Source organism: Lytechinus pictus, chromosome 4, assembly GCF_037042905.1.
Source record: "Lytechinus pictus isolate F3 Inbred chromosome 4, Lp3.0, whole genome shotgun sequence".
Lineage (NCBI taxonomy): Eukaryota > Metazoa > Echinodermata > Echinoidea > Temnopleuroida > Toxopneustidae > Lytechinus > Lytechinus pictus.
In genome coordinates this window covers 32,879,383-32,903,878 of record NC_087248.1, presented here as the reverse complement: position 1 = coordinate 32,903,878, position 24,496 = coordinate 32,879,383, and the positions used below count along the sequence as shown (strand labels likewise).

Genomic DNA, 24,496 nt, shown 5'->3' with positions numbered 1-24,496 from the left:
AAGCTTGACCCACATAGAGGGCAGTCTATCAGATAGACTATTTGAGCTCGACCGATGGCCTGGCGGCGGACAGTTTGGTGTGAGCTCGCCGACCCGGCACGGTGGGTGCGCCCAGGAAGTAGGCATAGAAATGCCGACAAGAAAAGCCTGGGGCTTGAAACAAGCCTGAACGCACATACACAGACGACAATCTAATGATATATACGGCTGTTACTTTCCTCCGAGGTGATGCTTACCCGACCGGGAAAGACTCGGGGAACAAGCTGTGAATGTCAACAGGAGGGGTATCTAGCATATAAATAGCCGATTCCCTCCGGGTGTTCGGTGCGGGTGCAGACAAACAGGTTAATCATAACCATAACGCACCGGGTAGTGAAGGCATAGCGATTACTAAGTATAGGAGAACTATTAATCGCCGTGACATTCAGCTCCGATATTCGTGCTCATAAGCTCGGCAGAGCTAGCTATGAGAGAGTCATACCGCTGAGCGGTAATGGTGCTAATATCGGAGTCGCCCTCTCTACAGCGGCGAACGCTGGAGAACGGGTGTCTGTACTAGCCCTGACTCTAACCTTACAAGGAAGAGTAGGAGTTAAAAGTAAAGACAGGACACCCTTACTTTCATATAGAAAGTGAGGTTCAGGCCAAAAGCTGACGGTCCGCGGGCGTGATAGGTTGCCCTCTCGAAAACAGCCAAACATTCTCACGAGAGAAGGAAGGCATGCGGAATGTAAGAAATTCTTAACTCCAATCTACGGCCTGCCTAGGGGGTACAATGGAGAGAGTTACTTTAACATCTAAGCTTCGAATCAGTCCAAATCATAATCAGTCATTCCTCAGACATGCCACTTCATAGTTCACGCGACTGAATAACTAGTTCTAGGCTTGAAATATAAGTTTCATAACTTTACTTGTGTGTTTGCAATTACATCGTCACTGTTACACAATCAGGGCTATTATGTGTGCAGTTCTTTGTGATAGTCTTTGCATTCAGACTTTTCATTACTTTCTAGTCAGGGATATCACATTTCTCCCTTTTTCCAAAGATAATGATTTTCATATTCATTAAATTAATGTTTCCAGTTGTAACAAAATAAATGAGTTGTGTGGTTATCTCAAAATGTCATATGATACTTGTTTTGGTATAAAATCAACGCTCATTTTTTTCCTCCAAATTGTTTAATACTCCTGAGTTCAAACTTTTGTTTCAGGCGAAATTGTCACATTTTTCTCTTTAAATTTTCATGCAATTGTTTTTTTTTTGTACGTGTGATGAGCTGCATTAAACTATACACATCAACATATAATACAACATGATATAAACTTTTAAAAGAATGCCCTTCTGTCCTTCATCCGAATCGTTTGGTTTGATTAAAGTTCTTTCCATTCACGTCGGTTGAATTATTCAATCGACAATTAAAGTTCCTTTTTTTTTAGTGTCTCTCATCTTACAGGTTTACTTTTAGATATGATGGCGTTCTCCTCATTCTCTTTGGTCGTGGTGTAGGTGTCACTGTAGGTATGTCATTGTCGTTACTTTGTAATGGACTTATCTCCTCACTGATGTCGTTCATTTGTTTTGGGTCTTCAGTGTCTCTTTGAGTGTTCATGAGAAGCTTTTCTCTCCATTCTTCCTCCAGATTTTCTCCATCCATGTTCTGGACTATGTTGTTGGCCAGTTTGAAATGACTCTAATCTCGGTACATCTCTCTTCCATCTGATATTCTGCGTGCTGCAATTGATGAACCATCGATTCTAAATACAACATAAAATGCTGGTTCATACACAGTTGTCCACTTGGTCTTCTTTGTCTGGCGTAGAGATACAAAGTCACCAACAACAAAGTTGTGTGTCTTGGTGTTTCTGTTCTCTCGTAACCTTTTTCCTCTTTCTTTGTATTCACCATCTTTCTTGTTGATCTTTTCATCCTTCATACTAGCTTCTTCTCTTGGGTTTTTGTGGTCAAGTTTGGATCTAACTGACCTGCCCATCAGTGCTTCATATGGTGGTGTGCTTGTTGCTGGGTGTGGTGTTGATCTATAACCCATCAACATATCTTGTATAGCAATCTCTCGATCCTGCTTCTGGAGATGTGCTATTTGCTCTGTCTTGTTAAGCACTTTCATGAAGCTTTCGGCTTTGCAGTTTGCTCTTGGGTGGCCTGGTGTGACTCTGTGATGTTCAAAACCTTCTTCCTTTGCGAAATCTTGGAATTCTTTCGAATTGAATGGCGGTCCGTTGTCGCTTTCAACTCTTCTGGGAACTCCATGCGTAGCAAAGATTCTCTTTAGTTTTATCTTGGTGGCCTGAAATGAGGTTGATCATGTTGTCTGGTTATCTGGTTCTCTTGTCAATGACAACAAGATTATAATGACCATCTGGATATGGACCTCCAAAATCCATTGAGACTATATCCCATGGCTTCTCTGGGATCGGTGTTGACTTGACAGGTTATTCCCTGTGATCCTTTGTAGTTACTTGACATTCGAAACACTGACTCAAGTGTTTCTCAGTCATTCTGTTTATTTCCGGGAACCAGTACTTGCTTCTCAGTAGTTGCTTGGTTCTTGTTATGCCAAAGTGACCTAGTTTGTGTGCTTTCTCGATCACTTTTTTCTGCAAGGACCTGGGTATCACTATACATTCTAGTCTGAAGATTACATCTTGTGCAATGTATAGTTCATCACGAAGTGGGTAATATGGTTTGATATCTTCATCCTTCCTGAATTCCCACCAATCATTATTCATGATTCTTTCTTTCACTTTCTGCAACTGTTTGTCTTTTCCTGTCTCTTCCTGGATTCTGACTATGACTATAGCATGTTCACTTTCTATGATCTGCTTGATTACTTTCTCTGTGTCATCTGAATCAGTCTCTGGTAGTGGATGTAATACAGTGGGTCAGCTTCATCTCTTCCTGGCTCATAGATTACTTCATAATCCACATCCTGCATTTCCATCACCCATTTCTCAATTCCAGGTGGCAGTTTTGCTGTGGGTTTGTTGAACATTGGGATCAATGGCTTGTGTGCTGTGACTATCTTGAACTTTGGTGCTCCTAGTAGGTACACTCTGAATCTGTTCTTTGCCCATTTTATAGCCAAGGCATCTTTCTCAGTTTGGCTTTAGTTCTTCTCTGCTTTTGTCATGCTTCTACTGGCGAAATGTACAGGCTGCAATCCCTTCTCAGTTTGCTGGAATAATCCTGCTGATGAGCCTTCATTGAAACTTGCTTCTGTTCTCAGAATGATTGGCTTATTGGGGTCAAAGTATGTGATAGTATCTTCACTTGTGATACTTTGCTTCAGTTTCTGGAACGCATTTTCCTCTTCGTCTCCCCAAACGAACTTAGTATCTTTCTTGGTCAGTTCCCTCAGCGGTGCAGTAAGAGTAGAATATCTGGGTATAAATTTGGATAAATACCTGATCATACCAAGAAAACTTCTCACTTCTCCCTTGGACCTTGGTTGTGAGCTTTCCTTGACTGCTCTGACCTTTTCTTCAGTTGGCTTTAGTCCATCTTTGGTGAAGAGGTAGCCATAGAATTCTAGCTGGTCTACTTTGATGTTGAAATCTGTAGCTCTCTTCAGGAATTGTTCTAGAGTTGCATCGTGCCCCTCAAGAGTTTTCCCTCCTATCAAGATGTCATCTCTTTGATTTAGGCAGTATGGGATATCTCCAAAGATGCGAGTGATTGTTTCATCAAACAGGTCTTGTGATGATTTTGCTCCAAAGATCAGTCTTTTAGGCCTCATGTTTCCCCATGGGGTGCTGAAAGTTGCTATGTGTCTGGACTCTGGTGCGAGCATCAACTAGTGGTATCCATTCTTCATGTCTAACTTGGAGAAGACTTTACACTCATGAAACTTGTGGATGAAGTCCTCTACCACAGGATTTTGGTTTATCCTGCTCCTTTCCATCTCTTTGGTTGGTATTCTTAGATCAATGCTTGCTCTTATCATGTTCTGTGTAAGACTCTCTTTTGGTTTGTCCTTATACCTTGGCTTTGGCTGTATCACCAATGGTGAACACCATGTAATCGGCTCTTCTTCTGGTAGTGGCTCAAATATGTCTTCAGCAACACAGTGATCTAACCATTCCTTCAGCGGTTTCTGGAGATAGTATGGAACAGGGCATGGCTTTTGAGCAACTGGCACTGCTCCTTCTTTCATATGGAAATGTGAATAAATATCCTTGTTGCTTCTTTTGTCATGTATCTTTCCAATGCCCTTGAATGCCTGAGCATTCTTCTTGATTATCTCATCCATAGAATCTGGTGGCTTGCAGAGTACCATTGGGTCTTATCTCCAACATCCCTAGTTTGGTTGCGGATGCTCTTCCTAGTAGTGGTACACTGTCTGTCTTCCATCTTATCACATAGAATTCTGTTTCAATACCTAAGGTTTCATTCTCCACAGTTGCCATGAATTTTCCTTTGACATCAAGTTCAGTTGTCAATGCACTGAGTTTAACCTCTGTGGGATGTAACTTCAACTCTCTATCGGATCTGTTAGATAATGCTTTAAACTGGTGCTCATCCATAAGGTTGACCTCGGAACCACTATCTACTTGAACCTTGGTGTCTAGATTAGCAATTTTTATTTTGACGTGCTTGTCCTGGATTCCTATCTTCCGAATTCGAACTGTTTTGGCTTGCTTAGTACTCAAGTGTTGCATAAACTCGTCATCAGAACTTGTATCTCCTTCCTGTTTCTTGGCAGTTTTCTTGACAAAGCTTTTGTTTTCCTTTCTTTTCTTTACCATCCTTGAAAGAACTTGTTGCCTTCTTTTTGTCATCTGATTCTACCTTGGAGTTGGAACTTGATTTACACACTGAGGCGAAGTGGCCGTTGTATTTGCGACATTTATTACACTGCCTCCCATAAGCTGGACAATCTTTCCCTGGGGGATGTTTGTCAATCATGCCACAAATGAACAGGCTCTCTGGTTCTGCTTGTTTGACTTTGGGTACATCTTTCCAACTTTACGTACATCCTGTGTATTCATGTCTGCCACTTGAAGCGAAACATCTTCTTTCTGCGTTGGCTTCACTCAATAATTCGTTCAGGTTCCACCCTTTACTGATTGCCTTCTGAATTAGAGATGTGCTCTTAAGGGTTTGAATCAAATGCTCTAGGACCCTCTCCTCCAGTGAACTTCCAAATTCACACTCTACAGCTTTTTCCCGAACACGAGCAACATAGGCAGCGGTGGTTTCCCCTTCTTGCATTCTTGTTTTCGAGAACAGGTAACGAGCATGATGCTTGTTTTTCTTAGGCTTGTAATACTCATCAAGTTTCCTCCTTAGCTTTTGGTATTCATTCATTGGATTGTTTACATCCATTTCTATTGGGTCTGGGAGTGATCTTGCTAACCTGGCGATATCCTTTCCCCCATAGATGATTAGTGCATCAGCTTTGTCAACAGGGTTCACTTTCCGGAAATACCTGAATTCCCTTTCTAAGCCTTCTAACCATTCTTCCCAAGCTTTCCCAGTCGAAAGTTGGTCATCCGGGTGGGTAAATGGAACAGTTTTCAGGTTTCTTGTTTCACTAACCACTGTTATGTTTTGACTCTGCCCAGTAGCCATTATTATACACTCTCTCACCATATACAGTCACAAAAGAAATCTCCGTATAGGTTTAGTACATGTATAACAGCGAAGTGGGGTCAAAACGAACGGGGAAGTTGCAGCAGGAAGACACAGCTACTCACCGTTGGGCAATGCGATGGCTGGGCACACATCCATCACGTCATCTGGTTCCGTGGCGATTCAAAATTTTGGCAGGGTCGCCAATTTAACATCTAAGCTTTGAATCAGTCCAAATCATAATCAGTCATTCCTCAGACATGCCACTTCATAGTTCACGTGACTGAATAACTAGTTCTAGGCTTGAAATATAAGTTTCATAACTTTACTTGTGTGTTTGCAATTACAACGTCACTGTTACACAATCATGGCTATTATGTGTGCAGTTCTTTGTGATAGTCTTTGAATTCAGACTTTTCATTACTTTCTAGTCAGGGATATCACAGTTACCGCTGAAAGAGCCGTTGCCGTTAGCGATGCCCGGTCAAACTCTGAAGCTTCGTAGAGGGCGAATTCCGAAATTCGGGAGTACCTGCATATTAATGGGGGATACCCGGCTCCCCGGAGTGCGGGCTGGCAAGTGAAATCTCAATCCGCTCAATGCCCGACACCGGCAATAAGAACGACAGAAAGCAGCAAAGCGGCTGCAGCGTCCAACCAGCAAAATTCGGGGGCTTGCCGACTTGCTGGGTGAGACCCTACGTCGGCAACACCTGTACATATCATGAAATCACCCGTGCGGGTGAAAGGGCCGGCAATTTCATAGAAAAGGGCAGGCGGCTGGTGGTAAGCCCAGCCGTCGCGTAGCGGCGGTCTATAATGACGGAGAACACGAGGGTAAGAACCCGTAATGCTCGGGGACATATTGATGCAACCTGTAAGAATGCAACGTCCAGCCGTCGGTCACCGAGAGCTTGCACAGAAGCACCTGCACAGAAACGGGGGTCACCGTGTAGGTGAGCAGCGTTTCAATAAAGGCCCGGCGTGAGAGGGCAGGTGACTGCTTGAACCGCACGGTGAAGCGTAGGGGAATTACCCGCACTGCTCGTGGGCGTGTGAAGCAACATGAGAGTTGCGACGCCTGACCCACAATTATCGGGAGTCTGGTGACATAATGGGGGCGACGCCCGTATGTCGATAACACCTGCGTATTAGCGGGGATTTCCCTTGCAGGTGCGTGAGCCGGCAAATCATGAAATTGCCGGTGACTCTCCGAGGTGTGAGATGGCGAATGTCTGCTTGACCTGCCTGGTGCTTGACACAGCGGTTATAGCTGACGGGGAGCATGAGGATAAAAATCTGTGATGCTCGAGGGCATTCTGGTGTAACATGAAGTTACGACGCCTGGCCATCGGCACAAGAATCAGAAAGAAAGGTCTGCCAGCGAAGCGGGGTTAGCGACCTAGAATTTCCTCTTCTATGCGGCCCCCGCCGGGGGGCAGAAGAGGGCAAATAGACAGGGGGGACGTGGCATCTCGCATGAGAAAAGTCACCCAAATCTGATCAAGCCGTTCAGGCACGTGGACGCGATTCCACGGTTCCACCTTGATCAGATAATAATCGTGAGTTTGACGGGGTCGAGCTCACGTGTCTCTAGCGAATAGGGGCTGATAGCCCTTTGCTAATGCTACCTGATGGAGACTGACAAAGCATCGAGCCTAGGCTGTGCCGGGAAAATGTCCCATGCTCTTAACCCGGACTTGTTGGACCCGATAGCCGGTGGGTCAAGCAGCCCTGGAGTGAGGTTTTCTCTACTAGTACAACACTCCCCAAGATAAGTTCAGGTCCCGTCGAGGGAGCCTTGGCTATCACCTTTCAGGCACGTGGCGGCAGCGCCACGGTTCCACCCTAAAACGCTCGGGCAGCAGCAGGTTTGGAGTCATCAAGAGATGAGTCGAAAGAGCTCATCTACCTGGTAAGTTCTCAACCTGAAAGAACAAAAGGAGGGGCAAAAACAGAGAGGGGTGGAGGGGTGGGTGGGCAAGAGAGGTGACAAAACAAGATCCCTTTCAGAAATTATTAATAATAAAATTAATAACTCGGGTAATTAACAAACAGGACCAACTTCTTAAACATGAGTTCTAAAAACAAAGTTAAGAAGCTCAAGTGAGAATTTTTTTTTTTTTTTTATTAATTACACGAGACATGATGTTAATTAATTAAAAACAGAAAAGTCCAAGACGAAGTGCAGGATCAGCTAGGAAAACAAACAAACAAGTTTTTTGGTTTTTTTTGACAAAGGTCGAAAAACAAACAAGTAATAGGAGCTGATCTGAAAGGAAGAAGTAAAAGGCTTCCCTTAAACTGGAAAGCCGAAAACTATAATTAGCGAGAACAAAGGACGCTAATTAAAAGAACAGGAGGGCTTCCCAAAAATTTTAAGATAATTTTTTTAAAGACAATAAGTCTAAAAAAAAAATTTTCAATACAAAATAATTATTAAAATCAATTAATAATTAAACAATTAACTAATTAGTTAATTAATTAACTAATCAAGAGCAAAATATTGATTGAAATACAAAGGGAACAATCAACCAACTCAAAACAAGAACAACAACAAAGTTGAAAACAAGTTTGAGAACAAACAAAGGACGATGCTCCTACATGTCCAACATAGCCTAAGCTGTGGAGAGGGAAATAAAATCAATTCAATTCAAGACGAGGCAAAAGGAGCGAGTCAAGAATTAAAAAGAATTATAAAGGATTATAAAGAAAAAGGAAGCGTCGGATCAATGCCCGAGGCACGCAGGAGAGCGCGGAGCTGCGGGGAAGGGAAGCGGATCGAGGAAACCTGTCTGTGAGAAAACGAAACTGATGGTTCGGAACTCACAAAGTTTATTTGTAAGAAAACATGAAAAAATAACACGAAGGCTCCGCGCAGAGATATATAAAAGGAAATCAATCTAAAGCCGAAAGGCAAAGGATTGAAATAAGGAATAAATGCAAGGATAAATATGCCAAAAAGGACACTTTAAAAATGCAAAATGGGAGTGTACTTAGCTAACGTCTGATCACGGCGGCAGGCGAAAGTAAAAGAGGAAATGGACGCCTATTTGCGTGATGATCTTGGGATAGTGCGTGCGTAGGGAGATGCTGCGCGCGCGCAGGAAAAACTGTGTACTTTTATTCGGCGTGCAAGTTCATCGTAATGATCTAGCAAATCAAAAGAGTATATCCCAGTTATTGACAGTAAATAAAGTTATAAATAAAAGATCAATAATAAAACCTTGTTAAGGAGTCCAACATTGGAAAAGCTGCACTAATGTCTCGTGTCTAATACAGGTGAAACAACAATGCAGGTTGATATGCTTACATATAGAGCTAAAAGTATCTTACAATGAACATATTACCTGAAGGAATAAATTCCTGTGTTCCATGCTTTTGTCATCAACCAAACAATGTCTACTTCTGGATAAGAGTCCTAAAAAAGAAAATAAAATTGAAAGAATATGATTTGCTTAAACCGACATAACTAGCTGATGGCATAGCTCAAACTATCTGACAACATCTATTTTCTTTTTTTCGGACTTTTGAAAAAAGTGATGTCCTAGATCTCATTGTAATAATCACTGGAATTGACCGGGAGACATTTTATATACTGTGAATTTGTGTTATTCTGCAAAGTTGTGGACAATATATTTAGGTTCATTGGGATGGTCTAGTCTCATGTGCTAGCATCTTAGTTGGACCTATATAGATTATCATGTTTAACCATCATCAGAGATTACTGTCACAGGTTTCAAGCAGTCTATCGAAATAATCCTTTTTATGCTTTACCTGTGTTCATAAATTGACCCTGCATTGTATAACAATTCATTACATTCAGATTGGAATGTGATATAATAAACTCAGGCTTTCAACTGGATTGCCCATTCTGATCAGATTCCTGAAGATGACAGGTCAATCATCAATTGCTACTAGATCTCAAACATAGAAAAAGTCTGGAGGCTAGAACAGATTTGTTACAGAATGAGAATTTTTATCAGTCTTGTTAAGTCATCAGTCAACAAGAAAATAAAAGCTATGCAAGAATCAATTGACAAACAGCAATAATAATCGCTAGAGGGTATTCATTTGTCTCGCAATCTACTATGGTCAACAAGGAAATTCATGATCACTCTCGCAAAAAGTGTTCACTAGCTTTCTAGGAAATTCGTGGTGCAGGTTGTTAGGCAAATGCTAATTGAACTGGTATATATGCTTGAGTGAATTCATATACATGTAGAGGGGAGGTGTGTGTAAGTGTATGTGGTGAGAAGCTTGAGCAAGGTGTGTAAGGAGTGAGAGAGGCACGCCCAAGTTCCACCATTGCTTCTAGCCATGAGAGCCTGTCATTTTGAACATGGAACTTGTTTTCTGCCATGCAATCCTACAATGATATGGCCTTATTTTAGCAAGTTTTGACCTGTGGCTGGGATTGTATGGGCAGGCAAATTCTCTGATTGGATCTGGGCAGTTTCATCCTGTGAGGAAATGTAAGTAAACCAATTTGTGCATTTTTATTTATCTCAACCATGATGTAATAGAAATTATCGATAAACAAGCTTCAGTGCAGGTACATGTACAGGTATGTATAAAATGCAAAATACGTGGAGTAACTAAGATATTGTAAATATTGTGAATGTTGGGCATTACTGAGTAATATCATTTCTCACTGAGTAATTTAAATCTCATGTGAAATCAGGTTAAAAATAAAACTTTAGAGCAGAGTATAAGCCAATTTCTTTTTATTTATGTTAGTCTTTTAAGTTTAATTAATAGCGATCCAAACCAGAAAACATTCTTGATGAGAATGGGGTATAAGGACTGGGTAGTTGATGTTACAGCATATAATATTTTTCAGGTAACTCCTTGGGCGGATGTCGGATAGAGCTACCCTACCGGGTGAGAGAAGTAGGCCCTTTTGTTTTTGATGTCGGTCGTCGTTAGAACTGGCACGATTAGCAACATGGAGCAATGATAAGGAACACGATGACACAGAGGATCGAGGAAGAAGGAAAATTCAGATAGACAGAGATAAGAGGGAGTACTACCACTGCACTAGTGAACAATTGATCTTGGTGATCTTTTGCAATGTATGTAAAATGGGTAGTAGAAGTGAGATTTGACAAAAGAAAAGAAATATTGATCTTGGTGATCACCTTTCCACTTCCACGTTTGGTCCTCGGGGGTGATAACGGAGTTTCTAATGATCTTGGTGATCAGTTGAATTGGTATAGTTATGTCTTAGTGACAAGAGGATTGATGTAAGTTGTTCTTGGTGATGATACACCTCTCCAGGTGATGCATTGATGTAATGAGAAATGAAACTTTATGTTATCGGCACTCTTTGACATTGATTATTGGCAAGTACGTACATTTTCCCAAATTTAATTTGGTATTATAATTACTTGTACGACGGAACAAGGGGTACCTTCTAGTATTTTGAAATCTGAATATTGATAAGTGAATTTTGATCAGACTGGCAAGCTTTGATGAAATTAATGGAAAAACTGCATCTTGTTATATTACAGTTCATCCAATCGCTGTCCCAACAATTGACAATTTGCTAATATGCAAGGGTATTAGACGTTATAATCAGAAGCTTGTAAACGATTATTATTTTTTCATTCAAATTGGTTTACAATTCTTGAAAATAATTTATATCGTACTATTTCATTGTATTTGCAAGGAGATCAATCTGGTAAAGCCGTTCGCTCCATTTGTATAGATGTTCATTTAAAAGGCAAGAGGCTTATCCAGGTTATCAGTAAAATGGTTTGATTTATTACCGTATGTACAAAATGAAAAATGTATGATTGTCAAGTCGATAACGAAACCGAAATTGTTCTTTTGCTGATTTCTATCATTATATAATAAATTGATGATTTCTGGTTCGATATTTTAATCTTTGTCTCCCGGTATTTCATTTAAAGTCACTAACTCTGACAGATATGCCAATTCAACAAATACCCCCAACACGGCCGAAGTTCATTGACCCTAAATGACCTTTGATTTTGGTCATGTGACCTGAAACAAGCACAAGATATTCAGGGATACATGGTTACTCTTATGTTCCAAGTTTCCATGAACTAGATTTATAAGCTTTTAAAATTATGATGACAATTCCACAAATAACCCCCGACATTATCAAAGTTCGTTGACCCTAAATGACCTTTGATTTTTGTCATGTGACCTGAAACAAACACAAAATATTCAGGGATACATGGTTACTCTGATGTCCCAAGTTTCTATGAACTAGATCTATAAACTTTTCAAGTTATGACAATTCCACAAATACCCCCCAACATTACCAAATTTTGTTGACCCTAAATGACCTTTGACCTTGGTCATGTGACCTGAAAATCGCACAGGATGTTCAGGGATACATAATTGCTCTTATGTCTAACTTTCATCAACTAGATCCATAAAATTTCAAAGTTATGACGATTCCACAACTACCCCCAACATGGTCTAAGTTCATTGACCCTACATGACCTTTAACCTTGGTCATGTGACCTGAAACTCAGGCAGGATGTTCAGTAATACTTGATTACCCTTATGTCCAAGTTTTATGAACTAAGTTTTAATTTGCTTTATTTATTCATGAATGTTTATTTTGCTTTCTTTCATACATGTATATGTTTTTGTTCTTGGGTAATTGAATATCAATTTGAGTTCAGTTTTTATAAAAATTATCTGTCCAACTCACAGACTTTAGAGTACAAACTTGAGGTTTCCAAAAAAGCAACTTTTCTGCATCCGTACGATACATTACTATTTTAAATATGTATTATACAGGATGTGAATTCAAGTCATGTTAAGTATTGGTTTTCCTAACACTCTGGTAGTACTTGATGATCACCTTTAGTTACTGGAATATTTTTTGTTTTTCTTGTCGAAAAAACAGTCAAATGTTATACGTCTAACTTTTTGTTAGATCTAGATCTACATGTAAAAAAGGTGTAACACCCTTAAAGTTTACATCAGATCTAAGTTAGCCATAGTAACAAAGTTGTGAGTTATGAATTAATAATACAAAGAACAGTCAGAGCCAGCATCCATATTAACTGAAATGGAACAAAGACTTTATAAAATATATTTTATAAAGCGTTCGTCAATGGCTGCTGCGTGATCATAAAGCTGCAGTTCAGCCTGACTGAAACATGGCATGGGCCTACCGCCGCTATGCTGCGCCGGTACCATATGCCAATGCAATAACCCACAGTCATACTAATAGTCACTCAAATAAATCCATGGAAAGATAATTAAAATCCCAACTAAACTCCTCAAAAAAGTTTGGAAATCTGACTTTGATCGTTAATCCCTCCTCGGTTTTAGTTAATTCAATGTGTAACTAATATCAGTGAATAGATCATTTAATTCTCTCTAAAGCGATACCCTACATGATACGATTACGGTTCACATGGAGGTGCAGTGCTTTGAAATGTGGGGCAAGGTCAAAATTCAATAGTTGCAAAATGACACAATATTGAAAGTCACTGTTCTTTTTTCCTTGGTGATGAGTGAGTTACTCAGCGGTTTCTTTTAATTGTTTTCATGCACCTTAACATCAACATTAACATGGAATCAAACACACCTCTGCACAAGCAAACACATAAGAAACAAACAAACATGCATGGGATCAAACAACGACTCAAAGCATTTTTTTCTCCCAAAACCATCACTACATAAACCAAAACAAAACATAAACAAGTGGAATGCCTCTGGCAGTCTCGCCTGTATTACGTAATTCAATATAGCAATAGCAGCAGTGATTCCTTTCAAAACAGCCAATGAATAATAATTCACAGAAGAAAACACTAATATGATAATAAAATATTATATCCATTTGACCCCAAAATGACCTTTGACCATGATCATGTGACCTAAGACATGTGCAAAACAACCATTCATACTTGATTACCCTTATGTCGATGTTTCATGAGCTACATTGTAGATCCATGAACTTTTTAAGTTGTGATGCCAATTCAACACATTTGACCTGAAACTTAGGCAGGATCTTCAGCGATACACTATCACCCTTATGTCTAAGTTTTATGAACTAGGTCCATATACTTTCGAAGATATGACATTTCAAAAACTTAATCTTGGTTAAGATTTTGATATTGATTCCCCCAACACGGTCTAAGTTCATTGACCCTAAATGACCTTTGATCTTGATCATGTGACCTGAAACTCAGGCAGCATGTTTAGTAATACTTGATTACCCTTATGTCCTAGTTTCATGAACTAGGTCCATATACTTTCTAAGTTATGATGACATTTCAAAAACTTAACCTTGGTTAAGATTTCAATGTTGACGACGCCGCTGTCGCCGCCACCGCCGTCGGAAAAGCGGTGCCTATAGTCTCGCTCTGCTATGCAGGCAAGGCAAAAATGAAGAAGCAGGGGCTTGATTTGAATGGATTTTCATCTCTATAGACACAGACAAAAGAATCATGTTCTGTATTGACCCTTCATGACTATTTCTGCTCGTTTTGCAGCTTTTCAATTCAGACATCATCCAACACTTTTAAATCCTGCTCTTTTCGTGATGGCATGATCATAACAAGCATGGTATCATTTTAAAGAGGATTAAATGATCTTTTGAATGATATCAAATATGAATTGTGTAAAATTGGAAGTTGGGAGAAATTATTGGCCAAACTCAGATTTTCAAACTTTTTTTTGCTCGTTTTGCAGCTTTTCAATTCAGCTAGACCTCATCCAACATTTTTTAATCCCTGCTCTTTTCGTGATGGCATGATCATAACAAGCATGGTATCATTTTCAAGAGAATTAAATGATCTTTTGAATGATGTCAAATATGCATTGTGTAAAATTGGGAGTTGGGAGAAATTAATGGCCAAACTCAGATTTCCAAACATTTTTTGAGGGGTTTAGATTAAGGATCCATAGCCACAGGTGCAGAATCAAACACTAAGAAAAACTGTAGAGGTGAAAATAATCATGGACTTCGCTTCGCTACAATAAGTCGAAACCTCACCGTTGGAAGCTTACGATCCCCCAGACCCAGTGCTCCAGTGAGAGGCCGCCTCAAGCAACTTCACCGCGCACTCATGAGATCTCAATGGAAAACATGTGGGATGTGCTAGATACGATTTTCATGCTAAATGCACGTACGTGCGCACTCAAAAGTGTCTTTAAAGCATTGCAGTGCATCACAAATACATAAGGCAATGCTAAAAGCGTTTGAGTGCTAAAATATGTGAATTTTCCTCCTCCAATGTTAAAAATCGTATTGCTACAATTTTCCCACTTTTTAATCTAAAAAATCGTAACAAATACTCCAAAATACGATTTAATTGTATGGGTTGGCAGGTACGTAGACAGCGCGTATTAATGATGCTGTAATGATGTCCTTAGGTCCTATTAACAGCTCCAATGGAAAGACATGGCAAGAACTCAAGAACGTGGTTTAACCCACGAAGCAAAGCCGAGCGGGTTTAGACCGTGATGCCAAAGTTACCGCGTGCACACAGTTCCAATGACCCGCAAAAGAAACACATGCATCATCTGTCTTATAGAATGGAGAATTTTTTTGGAATAAATATACCGGATGCATGATAATTTCATGCGTACGGTAAATTGAATTTACCGGAAGCATGATTTTTTTTACTGGAAGCATGATTTTTTTTACCGTATACATATAATTTTTACTGGATGCATGAAAATTCTAAAATGTAATGCAGACCATTTATAACCCTGGACAACATCAATATGTATGCCTAACCTGATAATATGTTGGCACAAAGGCATTATTATACTAAAAATAGGAGGCGCGATAGCTCAGTCGGTAGAGCGGGGATTCGTATTCCGGTGACCCCGGTTCGATACCCACTTGGTGCGCTAGTGCCCTTTGGTAAGGCATAAATCCTCAGTACCAGGTCCTTCGGAGAGGACCTTAAGCCGTCGGTCCTCTGGTTGCTTGCTTACAAGCAATCAGGTAAAACAATCACAACCACCAAAATGCCAGATACAGCTTTGCATTGACTAATAAAGTCTAATAGGCAGCCTCAGACCCCCAGCAGCTGTGTGTGCATACCCGGCGGCTCACCAGTGTCATGTGCCTAAAGGCTATGTCCTCAGCTGCCTGGGCCTGCTGCAGCGGAGCTAGCTTGGCTGTGCACAGCCAGACCAGGGCAGTATGTCTAGACTAAAGCCTGTATTTCACCAGCACCAGGCATATTAGCTAATTAATATGGCCATTATTTTACAGATCATTTTCCATCCTTTATTTGATTCCTTCAGCCTCTAGATCGAAAATTCAAAATTTTGACGTAAACAAGCGTAACATGCACGATGACATCACAGTGACTTTTTTGGGTGATAGCTTGTTTACAGTGGATATCGTTCATGCAGCCCAGTAAAATTCTTGCATAGCAATCAGATTGCAGGGATTTTCTCATCCAATTTATAATGGCCAATAATGTCGGAGCCTTTCTTTCTTGCTTTCATTTGTAGATGAATTGATCAACAGCAGATTTTTATACTTTGAAATCTTTAATTTTTGTATCTAGGTACCTCAAATATGCATGTAAATATGATAAGGATTTAGAAAGAGAGTGTGATGACTTTTTTGTTGTGATTAGTCGAAAGTTGGGGTGTGGTTAATCCACAGGTGCAGTTTATATTCTGTTACTTACGGTACATGTATTTCTTTTTTTTTATTAACGAACCTTATTTCATTTTTGGATTAACAAACCTTACTTTGTTTTTGCATCGGGACTGAACCTTATTTCTTTTAGCGGATTAACGAACCTTTGGAATAATGAACCATCAGAATTACGAACCTTCATAATAACGTACCTTCGGAATATCTAAAACTTCAGAATAATGAACCTTTGGAATAACCAAAGTAACCCCATCCTGATTCAGTTCTTCTTTTCGCCTCCCAGTCTCAGGTTACACCAAACAAATAATTATAATAGTATATATTAAAAAAACAATGTTTGCTTCATTTTCTATGGGGCCTAGCCTGGACTAATTCTGTAAGATCAAAACAAGTGCAATCTGTACAAACTCTGCTAGAAATTTTACAGTTTAAAAAGTAACATGTCTAACTTGTTATCAAAGATGATTCAGGTGAAGGCATGCTATGGACATTCAATTTATTGAGAGTAAAATTGTCATAAAATTCAACAAGTTGATACTGATAATTGGTTTTGTGAGAAAGGGTTTTACACTTACTTTCTTTTCTGATTGCAATAGCTTGATTGCCACTTGATAGAGATGCCATGCCTCTTCTCTGCCTGTTGTATCAGGACTGTGACCCTCTCCTAAACACAGTCTGATAGCATTTTGAAGGGTTTTACTGTCGTAATTAAGGAATAATAATAAAAGGCATCTACCATCTATACATAAATATTCTATTCCAAGGCACACAAGAAAATAGAAAGAATAAGAGGCGATTAGATGAGTGTCTTTGTCCCGAGAACTGATTTTGTTAGAAGATTTCAGTTTAGATTCAAAAGATTATATATTTCATTAATTTAATAATAAATTACTCAAACGGGCAGGTACTGCTGAAGAGAAAGCACACTCATCGAAAATATACTTGTGTTTTGAGAGTCAAAGAAGAAGCTGTTGTGATGATCTCAGGCTATGATCTGGTGTATGAGGCATGACAAAGTCATATAAGTGAGAAAGTTGAACACTTCCAAATTGGCAACCAGTGTAACTTTTTTAGGAACTGACGAAATGTGTTGATATTTAAATGTTCCAGCTAGAACCCAGTAAACTGAATTGTGGGCTTTTTAAAGTATGAGATTGATTTAGATTATATTAAAGAGCATTCCAAACATCCCAACAAGTGAGAACATAAATGTATAAGCATAGCAGCAGACTTAAGGTATACATATATATTTCTTTGTCACTATGAAAGCTAAACTCTTTATCTAAATGGCCTAGTACTGGATGACATGTTAAAACACTGGTTTGAACGTAACCTTTGTGGTGACAAGGAAATTAAATGGCGCGTTCAAAGGCCTTATAAACATAATTCTTGAGAATGATTGAGATGCAAAATGCTATTTTGGTTATGATTTGAAAATCAATCTTCTTTGATACTTTAAAAAAATATAGATTACAAAATGTTACGGTTGGGAACATGAAAAGTGTTCAAGTACCCAACCTGACAGTTCAGCAGACAGTCAATCGCCTTTTTAGCTCAATCCAATTAAATATATACCAACTTACCTGCATGTTTTGATATCGATATCATTTGAGCTCATGTGTTTGTTAATAGCAGCATGAAGGAGTCTCTTACTCAACTGTTTGTGATTGGCTGGAGGCTCCATTGCAAGATCTGCAAATCAAAGCAATGAACCTGTCATAAATTTTCTCTTATCACACATGATCTAAAATTGACATCACTAGGTCTCTGCAGGGTTGGCTGATTTAAATCACCATGATATTTTTATAAATCATTAATTTAAATCACTTACGTTGAAACATGTACAAATGATTGATTTTTTTTGTTGCGTCAGTTTTACTTTTTTTACTCAAAAGGAAAAGATTTTATAAACTTAATACTATGCCAACATGAATAAATCCTTCCTATCTACTCAGAACAAATGAAATCAAGTCAATGAAATCAAGTAAATCTTGCAAAAACCAAAGATGTACATGTAGCCTATAATCGGTTAGCACTTAGACCCCTACTCCACTTTTATGAGTGGACTTACAAAATTTTCACTGTAACATCTTTCTTTGATGGTAAACAAAGTCCTTGTTTTTATTTAAGTGTCAAAATCCAAGTGTTTTTAAGAAAATATAAGAGTAGTTCCAGGGTTATTGGCAGTTCTTTTATTCTGACCATTCATATGAATTACTACAAATTGATATCCAACACTAACAATTTGTTCATAGATCCATAGCAATAGCACATCAGAACAAGAAAATATGTACAAATTTACAGAGGTATTTAAAAAGAAATCATTGACTTATATTAGGCTGAAATCCATAAGAAAATTTTACCAGGCCGAGTTCGAAGTAAGGCCTGTTCAGACTTTCTGTATACGACTGTGCTTCATTCAGCAGATATACTGAGAAAGGTTTGGTAATCCTTGTATAACAAAATATACGTACGCTCTATGTAAGTGAGACTAAATCATGTCAACAACCATACATTTAGTGCCCTATCCCAAAAGTGAGCATTCATTTTTGTACATTTCTCAGTAATGTATTGAATTGAGTGCAATAATAGATAAACTCTACATTGTCCCTGGTAACCAAAGTTTAACATATTCTTTTACAAGGATTTGAATACATACACGTAAGTAATATTGTAGCTGTAGGAACCCATTATCTAATTTTTAGGAAAAATGCTAAGAAAATGCCAAATACTACTATTCAGGTTTATTGTAAAAGAAATAATTCAGATCAACTTGCATTTTTTCCCAATCAGTCAGAGCTTTGCAAGTCAATGCTTTTAAACAGTTCCAATAATGGCTCAAAGAACAATGGAGGTTTAAACAAACAAAAAATAAGTGCAGTTTTCTTTAACATATGATCTTTAGTCCTTGGCTTGAAAATCTTCAATGTTACTCTTTGGAGAATGTGAGTCTCAGATTCATGGAATTCTTCCAAAAAAAACTGATCCTAATTTCATGTTAGAGCTTTGAATAGGAACACCAACTATGCAGCATTAGCTGTACCCAAGACAGTTCCTCAACTTAGATTGAACCAGTCAGTAGGAGCTCCCTACATGAGGACGCAGACACAGCAGAAATTGTCAGCATCTTCATGACTTTAATATTTTCTATAAATTTTATTCTGACTGGATTCAATTATGAAATGAAAATCTAAGAATGATTATAATTATAGTAGTAAATGTGTGATTTCAAAATTTATGTCAGGGTAAAGGATTATACATTTTGGTGTTTGCACATTAATTGTTTTTAAAATAAAACAAATTTTAAAAAGTCTGATTTAAATAAAAAATTTGTCAACTCTGGGTCCCTGTACATTGTGCACAGCCCAAGTAGATAAACAGTGAAGTAATCATCATCCACTATGTTTGTATTAAAGGGAAATAATTAAACTCATGTACATGAATTAGAAATCAACTCCATACTGTAAAATGAATTCAATTTGCTGGGTCAGTCCTATGGTATAATCCTCCAAAAGATTTCCTCCCTTAGCACTTTCAGAGTATCTATAAATGTCTGGCAATTCAGGTAGGCTTACTAATAAATGGTCCGCTTTTCTTAGGTTTTTATTTCTTTACCTTACTGTGCCCTCTACTCATGATAGATATTTCTACATTACTTACAAATATCAATATCATTATTATACTTTTAAGTTAGAGTTAATCTAAAAAATCTTGAAAAACATTTTTTCTAATCAGCATTAGATATGAATGTAGGTACCTGCCAGTGTTTGGATCGTCTTGACGTCATAGGCGGATGATGACAGAACTTTCTTCAAAATTTGATCTAGTTCCGAGACCCTTCCAAGTTTAGCCAAGGCCTCAAACTCGTAGAGGAGCAGCATCATATGTGCCCTGTCACTCTTTCCACTAACTAAACATTGATAAAAAGAACAGAGTTACTCTTTTAACCTGGATTTAATTACTTTAGCTTTTTGCTGAAATTCCTTCTCTCTTTCTTTTTCCTAAGTGCTTAGAGACATGTTTTGTGATAAGCGCTATACAAATAATGTTTATTATTATTATATCATTGAAATAAAATTTGTCATCCAACAAGTTGTCAGATCTGAAAACTTTCCATGATCTTTAATTAGTGAGAAAATGTGCCTTATCATGATACATATAGGGATAACAACTTTTCAGTGCTTGGGGCACAAGTTTTTTTTAGCACTGACAACATGTTACCATAGCAACAAAAGAATGACTAGTGCATTCAGCCAATCAAAACATATGATTTTAGTGAAATCATTAAAGCCAACATGCTTCATGATTGCAGTAAATCCAACTACTGCTGATAATACCTTCTCGACCCTGGGCTGTAATGCAAGAGTAAATTAAGATTTGCAATTCAACCTTATACTTCTGTCGGGTAAAAAGGACACTAATCTAAACTAGTTAAATAGAAACAGGTTTAGTTAAAAAACAATCGAAACTTGCAGTTTTGGAAATGATCTTAAAGCGACCGCACACCTTACGACTGGTCTGCGACCCGATTTTGGAACAAATCGCATTTTGCTCATTTTCTGAAGATGTGAATGGAACAAATCATTTCATTTGAGGTTAAAATTAATTGAAATAATAATATTATAACAATTTTGAAAGATTGCAAGTCCTTATTTTGGAGTAAAGTCCAAATTAGTTTCAAATCGCAGCCAATCGTACGACTGCTATGACGTCATTACGACTAGATATTAAATTCGCTTTTATTCTAAGAAGGATGACAGCATAGTCACGAATTTTATCATAGGTATTCGTACGATGATTTAGAACATTACACAGTAAGATATTCCAAGTCCTAATATTAGCATCCAATTCTATTACATTTTATTCTGAAATCGGGTCGCAGACCAGTCGTAAGGTGTGCGGTGGCCTTTAACCATATTTTTACTTGGCTTCTTCAGACCATTTTGCACAGCAGAGAGCCTATTACAAGGGCCTGATAGCCTGCTTTAACTTAACTTAAGGGTGGTGATAACCCCAACATAACTTGTAATTTTAACCCTGGTTTAAATTCTGTATTTAGATGGCAAGGTTTATTAAGTTGTCCCTGGTCTAAGTGTTGTACTAAATCCTCAAAAAGGTAGACTTGTGCAGGGGGGAGTTTAAGGCTGGTTAAAATGATATCAAACAAATCATGGCCAACAAATTGTTAGACTTGGTGCACATCTTGCAGTTCAAACTACTTCCTCAGTTTTTAACAGATTCTCCTGAAATTTTGAACACACATTGGTATTGGGGTTTAGTAATACACTATGCTATCAGATTACCAATTATAGTTAATCTACACTTATCATATCAGAAGTGAGTTTTAGAAGAGGTTTAGTGAATGTAGGGTTAACTTCAGACTAGGATTAAATTTACCGGCTATAAGAATACGGACTAAAGTCTAAAGCAAATTTTTTTTAAATGTATTTTAAAAATATTTCCAAACAAATATGTTTTTGCCTTTAAATTCTCTTTAAAAAGCTAATATATTTTTTTGGTGAAAATATCCATTTTGACATTTCTATCAAATATTCACAAAATATTTGCCAAAAGATTTTTCCTTTGTATTATATTCTGAATTTACAATGCATTTCTAAAACCTTAAAGATGGAAGTGTAAATCACACAAGTACATTGCAATGTTACAATACTTGAGAGGGAAAGTGTGACATCAGACTTTTACAAATATAATTTTTCTGAACACACTTGGGAATCAACTAGAAGTATCACTTAAGGTAATTATAACCCCACCATATGCCGTTACCATGGCAACATGATTTTGGACACACACAAAAATATGTGTCTTGCACATCTTTACCTCAAGAACAATGTATGTGCCGAATTTCATGAGAATTGGTTAAAAACTGAGGGAGTAATTCGATGCGTAAAATTTGCAACGGACCAAGTGACCAACTGTACACTGATTACTATATACCCCTTCAAACTTTGTTTAAACATAATCTGTGTCCACCATAAAAAAAGCTTCATGAGGTGGAAAATTAGTTTATAATTTTTGAATTTCATTTATGTACTTTCAAAACATCATAAGGATTCCTTAAAAAATTAAGATATCTGACATTAAAATATTGGAAATATGACACATAAAAAAAAACTGTTGGAAAATCTCTCGACTATCATAAAAATACTCATTTGCATGAAAAGTATTCTAATAATCAGAGAGCAAGACTTATTGAAGTGTAAGATTATCTGCTTACAAAATAAAAAAAATTGAAACACACTTGATAAACATGCAGAAACTGAAATGAAATTGTTATTTACCTCCAGAGTCCAGCTGAGTGCAAATATTCTGACAGGAATATACATGCTCCAAAACTTTCTTGAAAGCGGCACACTTTGGGAAAAAATGCATAAATCATGATGTTTGTAATTTCAGATGTATTGAAGGAAGCCCATATTATAAAAAAAAATGTGTAATTTACCTTTGTATTTCTTCAAAGTCAAATTGATTTCTTTCATCTAAAACATTTATCATATTTGCCTGCATTGAATTTATACTAAATTATAAAAGTGCAGAACACACATGTAAATACAAGCTTCTGAATTCTTGTGATGACGTCAGAAGCGAAAGTTTTGGATTCGTTTCTTGAACACGCTGAGTGAGGACGTAGACGATTTATCGAGGATCAAAATTTTCATTAACAATAAATGAAAGTCATTTTGGGATTGTTTCTAAAATTCAAGTCAATCTGGAGATGCAAATGTTGTAAGTTGAATATATCTGAGTATTTCCGTAGTATAATTTTCAGTTTGATGTTTATTGCCAGTGGAGGTATAAAATATGATCAGATATAATGTGTATGTTTGGTTCAAAACTTGACACTATGACAGTGAATACATGAATTTATATGAGTTAGTCGTCCTGTAACAAACGCCAACCGCCACAACACATATAATATACCTAATTCTCAATGAGCCTAAGGCTAATGGTGAAGCAAAGGCAATGGGTTATAAGACCTAACAAATAGCTCTTGTCTGTTCATTATTTTAAGACAAAACAAAGTTTTGGTATCCTCTCAGCATCAACCTATGTAAACAGACAAACTATTGGCATGTAAATGAATGCATCATGACTTCATATAACATGGCTCATACCAAAATGAAATCATTGTGATGTCATGAGTTCTGGGGGACATGAAGCACATAATGCATGTTGATTAGCACAGGTGGGGTAATTTTTTTCACCTTGTCTCAGCACTATGATCTGCATTCTGCACTTGGATTTAATTTCATTAAATTACAACATTTTTTCAAAGACATTCATCAAATGATTGTAATGAACATGCTTCCATTGAAACAAAGTGAGTTAAAGACTGTCTTCAGTTTTGGTACATTCCTGAACATGCATGTCACAATTTCAATTCATTACTAGTAATATAATTCATTTTTTGCACCCAGAATGGTTAAGTTATTAAACATGAAATCATGAGAAATACATGTAGGGTAAAGTGGCCATGGGGACAAACCCTCTGGGCTCAAGACCACAAGAAGGAGCTGGAATCGCCTGAAATTTCTTACACTTCGATGTGCGCCATAAGGGTGGCGAAGTTAGAGTAAGGACGCCCTGAAAATAAAGACAACGCCCTTAAAAATAGTGGGTGATGTTCATGTTGCAGAGAGGGGTTAAGCGCTCTGGCAGGTAGCAGTAGTAGTAAAAGAGTAATTCAATACTAGCATGAAAGGGTCTGAAAAGTCTGTCTTTTGTGATGCCAATTCCAAATGAAGTAACATAGAGAGATGTCATTTGGAAATATATTATTAGCTATTGAAAATTATTAAGTCCAGTCTCACATTTTAGATTATTTAGATCACATTCCGTTGCTTTCCTTAAGGCCATATTTGACCTGCTTCTCAATTTCTCCCGGCCTTTTTTTTAATTACAGTATTGCAAGGGTCATGTAAGCTTTCATTTGGTACCATTCTTAAACCTCAATGTAACGTCATTTTGATGTAATAGTCGCAAATCTCCAGCATGCTTATGTACACAGATCAATTCTATTACCATTGTTTCTCCAGGAAATGGATCAAGAAAATACTTACTGATTTTCTTATTTACAAAATAACTGGATATACATCAATTTAATCTATGTTATTCATCCACTTGAATGGCTATACTGAGGAAAATAACACACAAACTTCCTTGTGCTGTGATCCGTCTCCCTGACCAGAGCAGCACACCCAGTCACTCATTCAAAGTGACATCACGACCCGTCTCCCTGACCAGAGCAGCACGCCCAGTCACTCATTCAA

General features: G+C 37.9%; 2 protein-coding genes across 2 annotated transcripts; both read right to left on the bottom strand.

Annotated features, from left to right (window-relative positions):
- Positions 1-1,691: 1,691 nt before the first annotated feature.
- Positions 1,692-3,093, bottom strand: LOC135153850 (uncharacterized protein K02A2.6-like). Its single transcript, XM_064098031.1, has 2 exons — positions 3,010-3,093; positions 1,692-2,306 (listed from the first exon to the last, which is right to left on the bottom strand). The coding sequence occupies exons 1-2, from the start codon at positions 3,091-3,093 to the stop codon at positions 1,692-1,694; spliced, it is 699 nt and encodes a 232-aa protein (XP_063954101.1).
- Positions 3,094-7,472: 4,379 nt separating this feature from the next.
- On the bottom strand, positions 7,473-22,577 carry LOC129258602 (testis-expressed protein 11-like). Its single transcript, XM_054896843.2, has 6 exons — positions 22,508-22,577; positions 19,966-20,118; positions 17,792-17,900; positions 16,784-16,907; positions 8,941-9,011; positions 7,473-7,518 (listed from the first exon to the last, which is right to left on the bottom strand). Exons 2-6 carry the CDS (start codon positions 20,090-20,092, stop codon positions 7,473-7,475), a joined length of 477 nt encoding a protein of 158 aa, XP_054752818.1. The 5' UTR covers positions 20,093-20,118; positions 22,508-22,577.
- Positions 22,578-24,496: the final 1,919 nt, after the last annotated feature.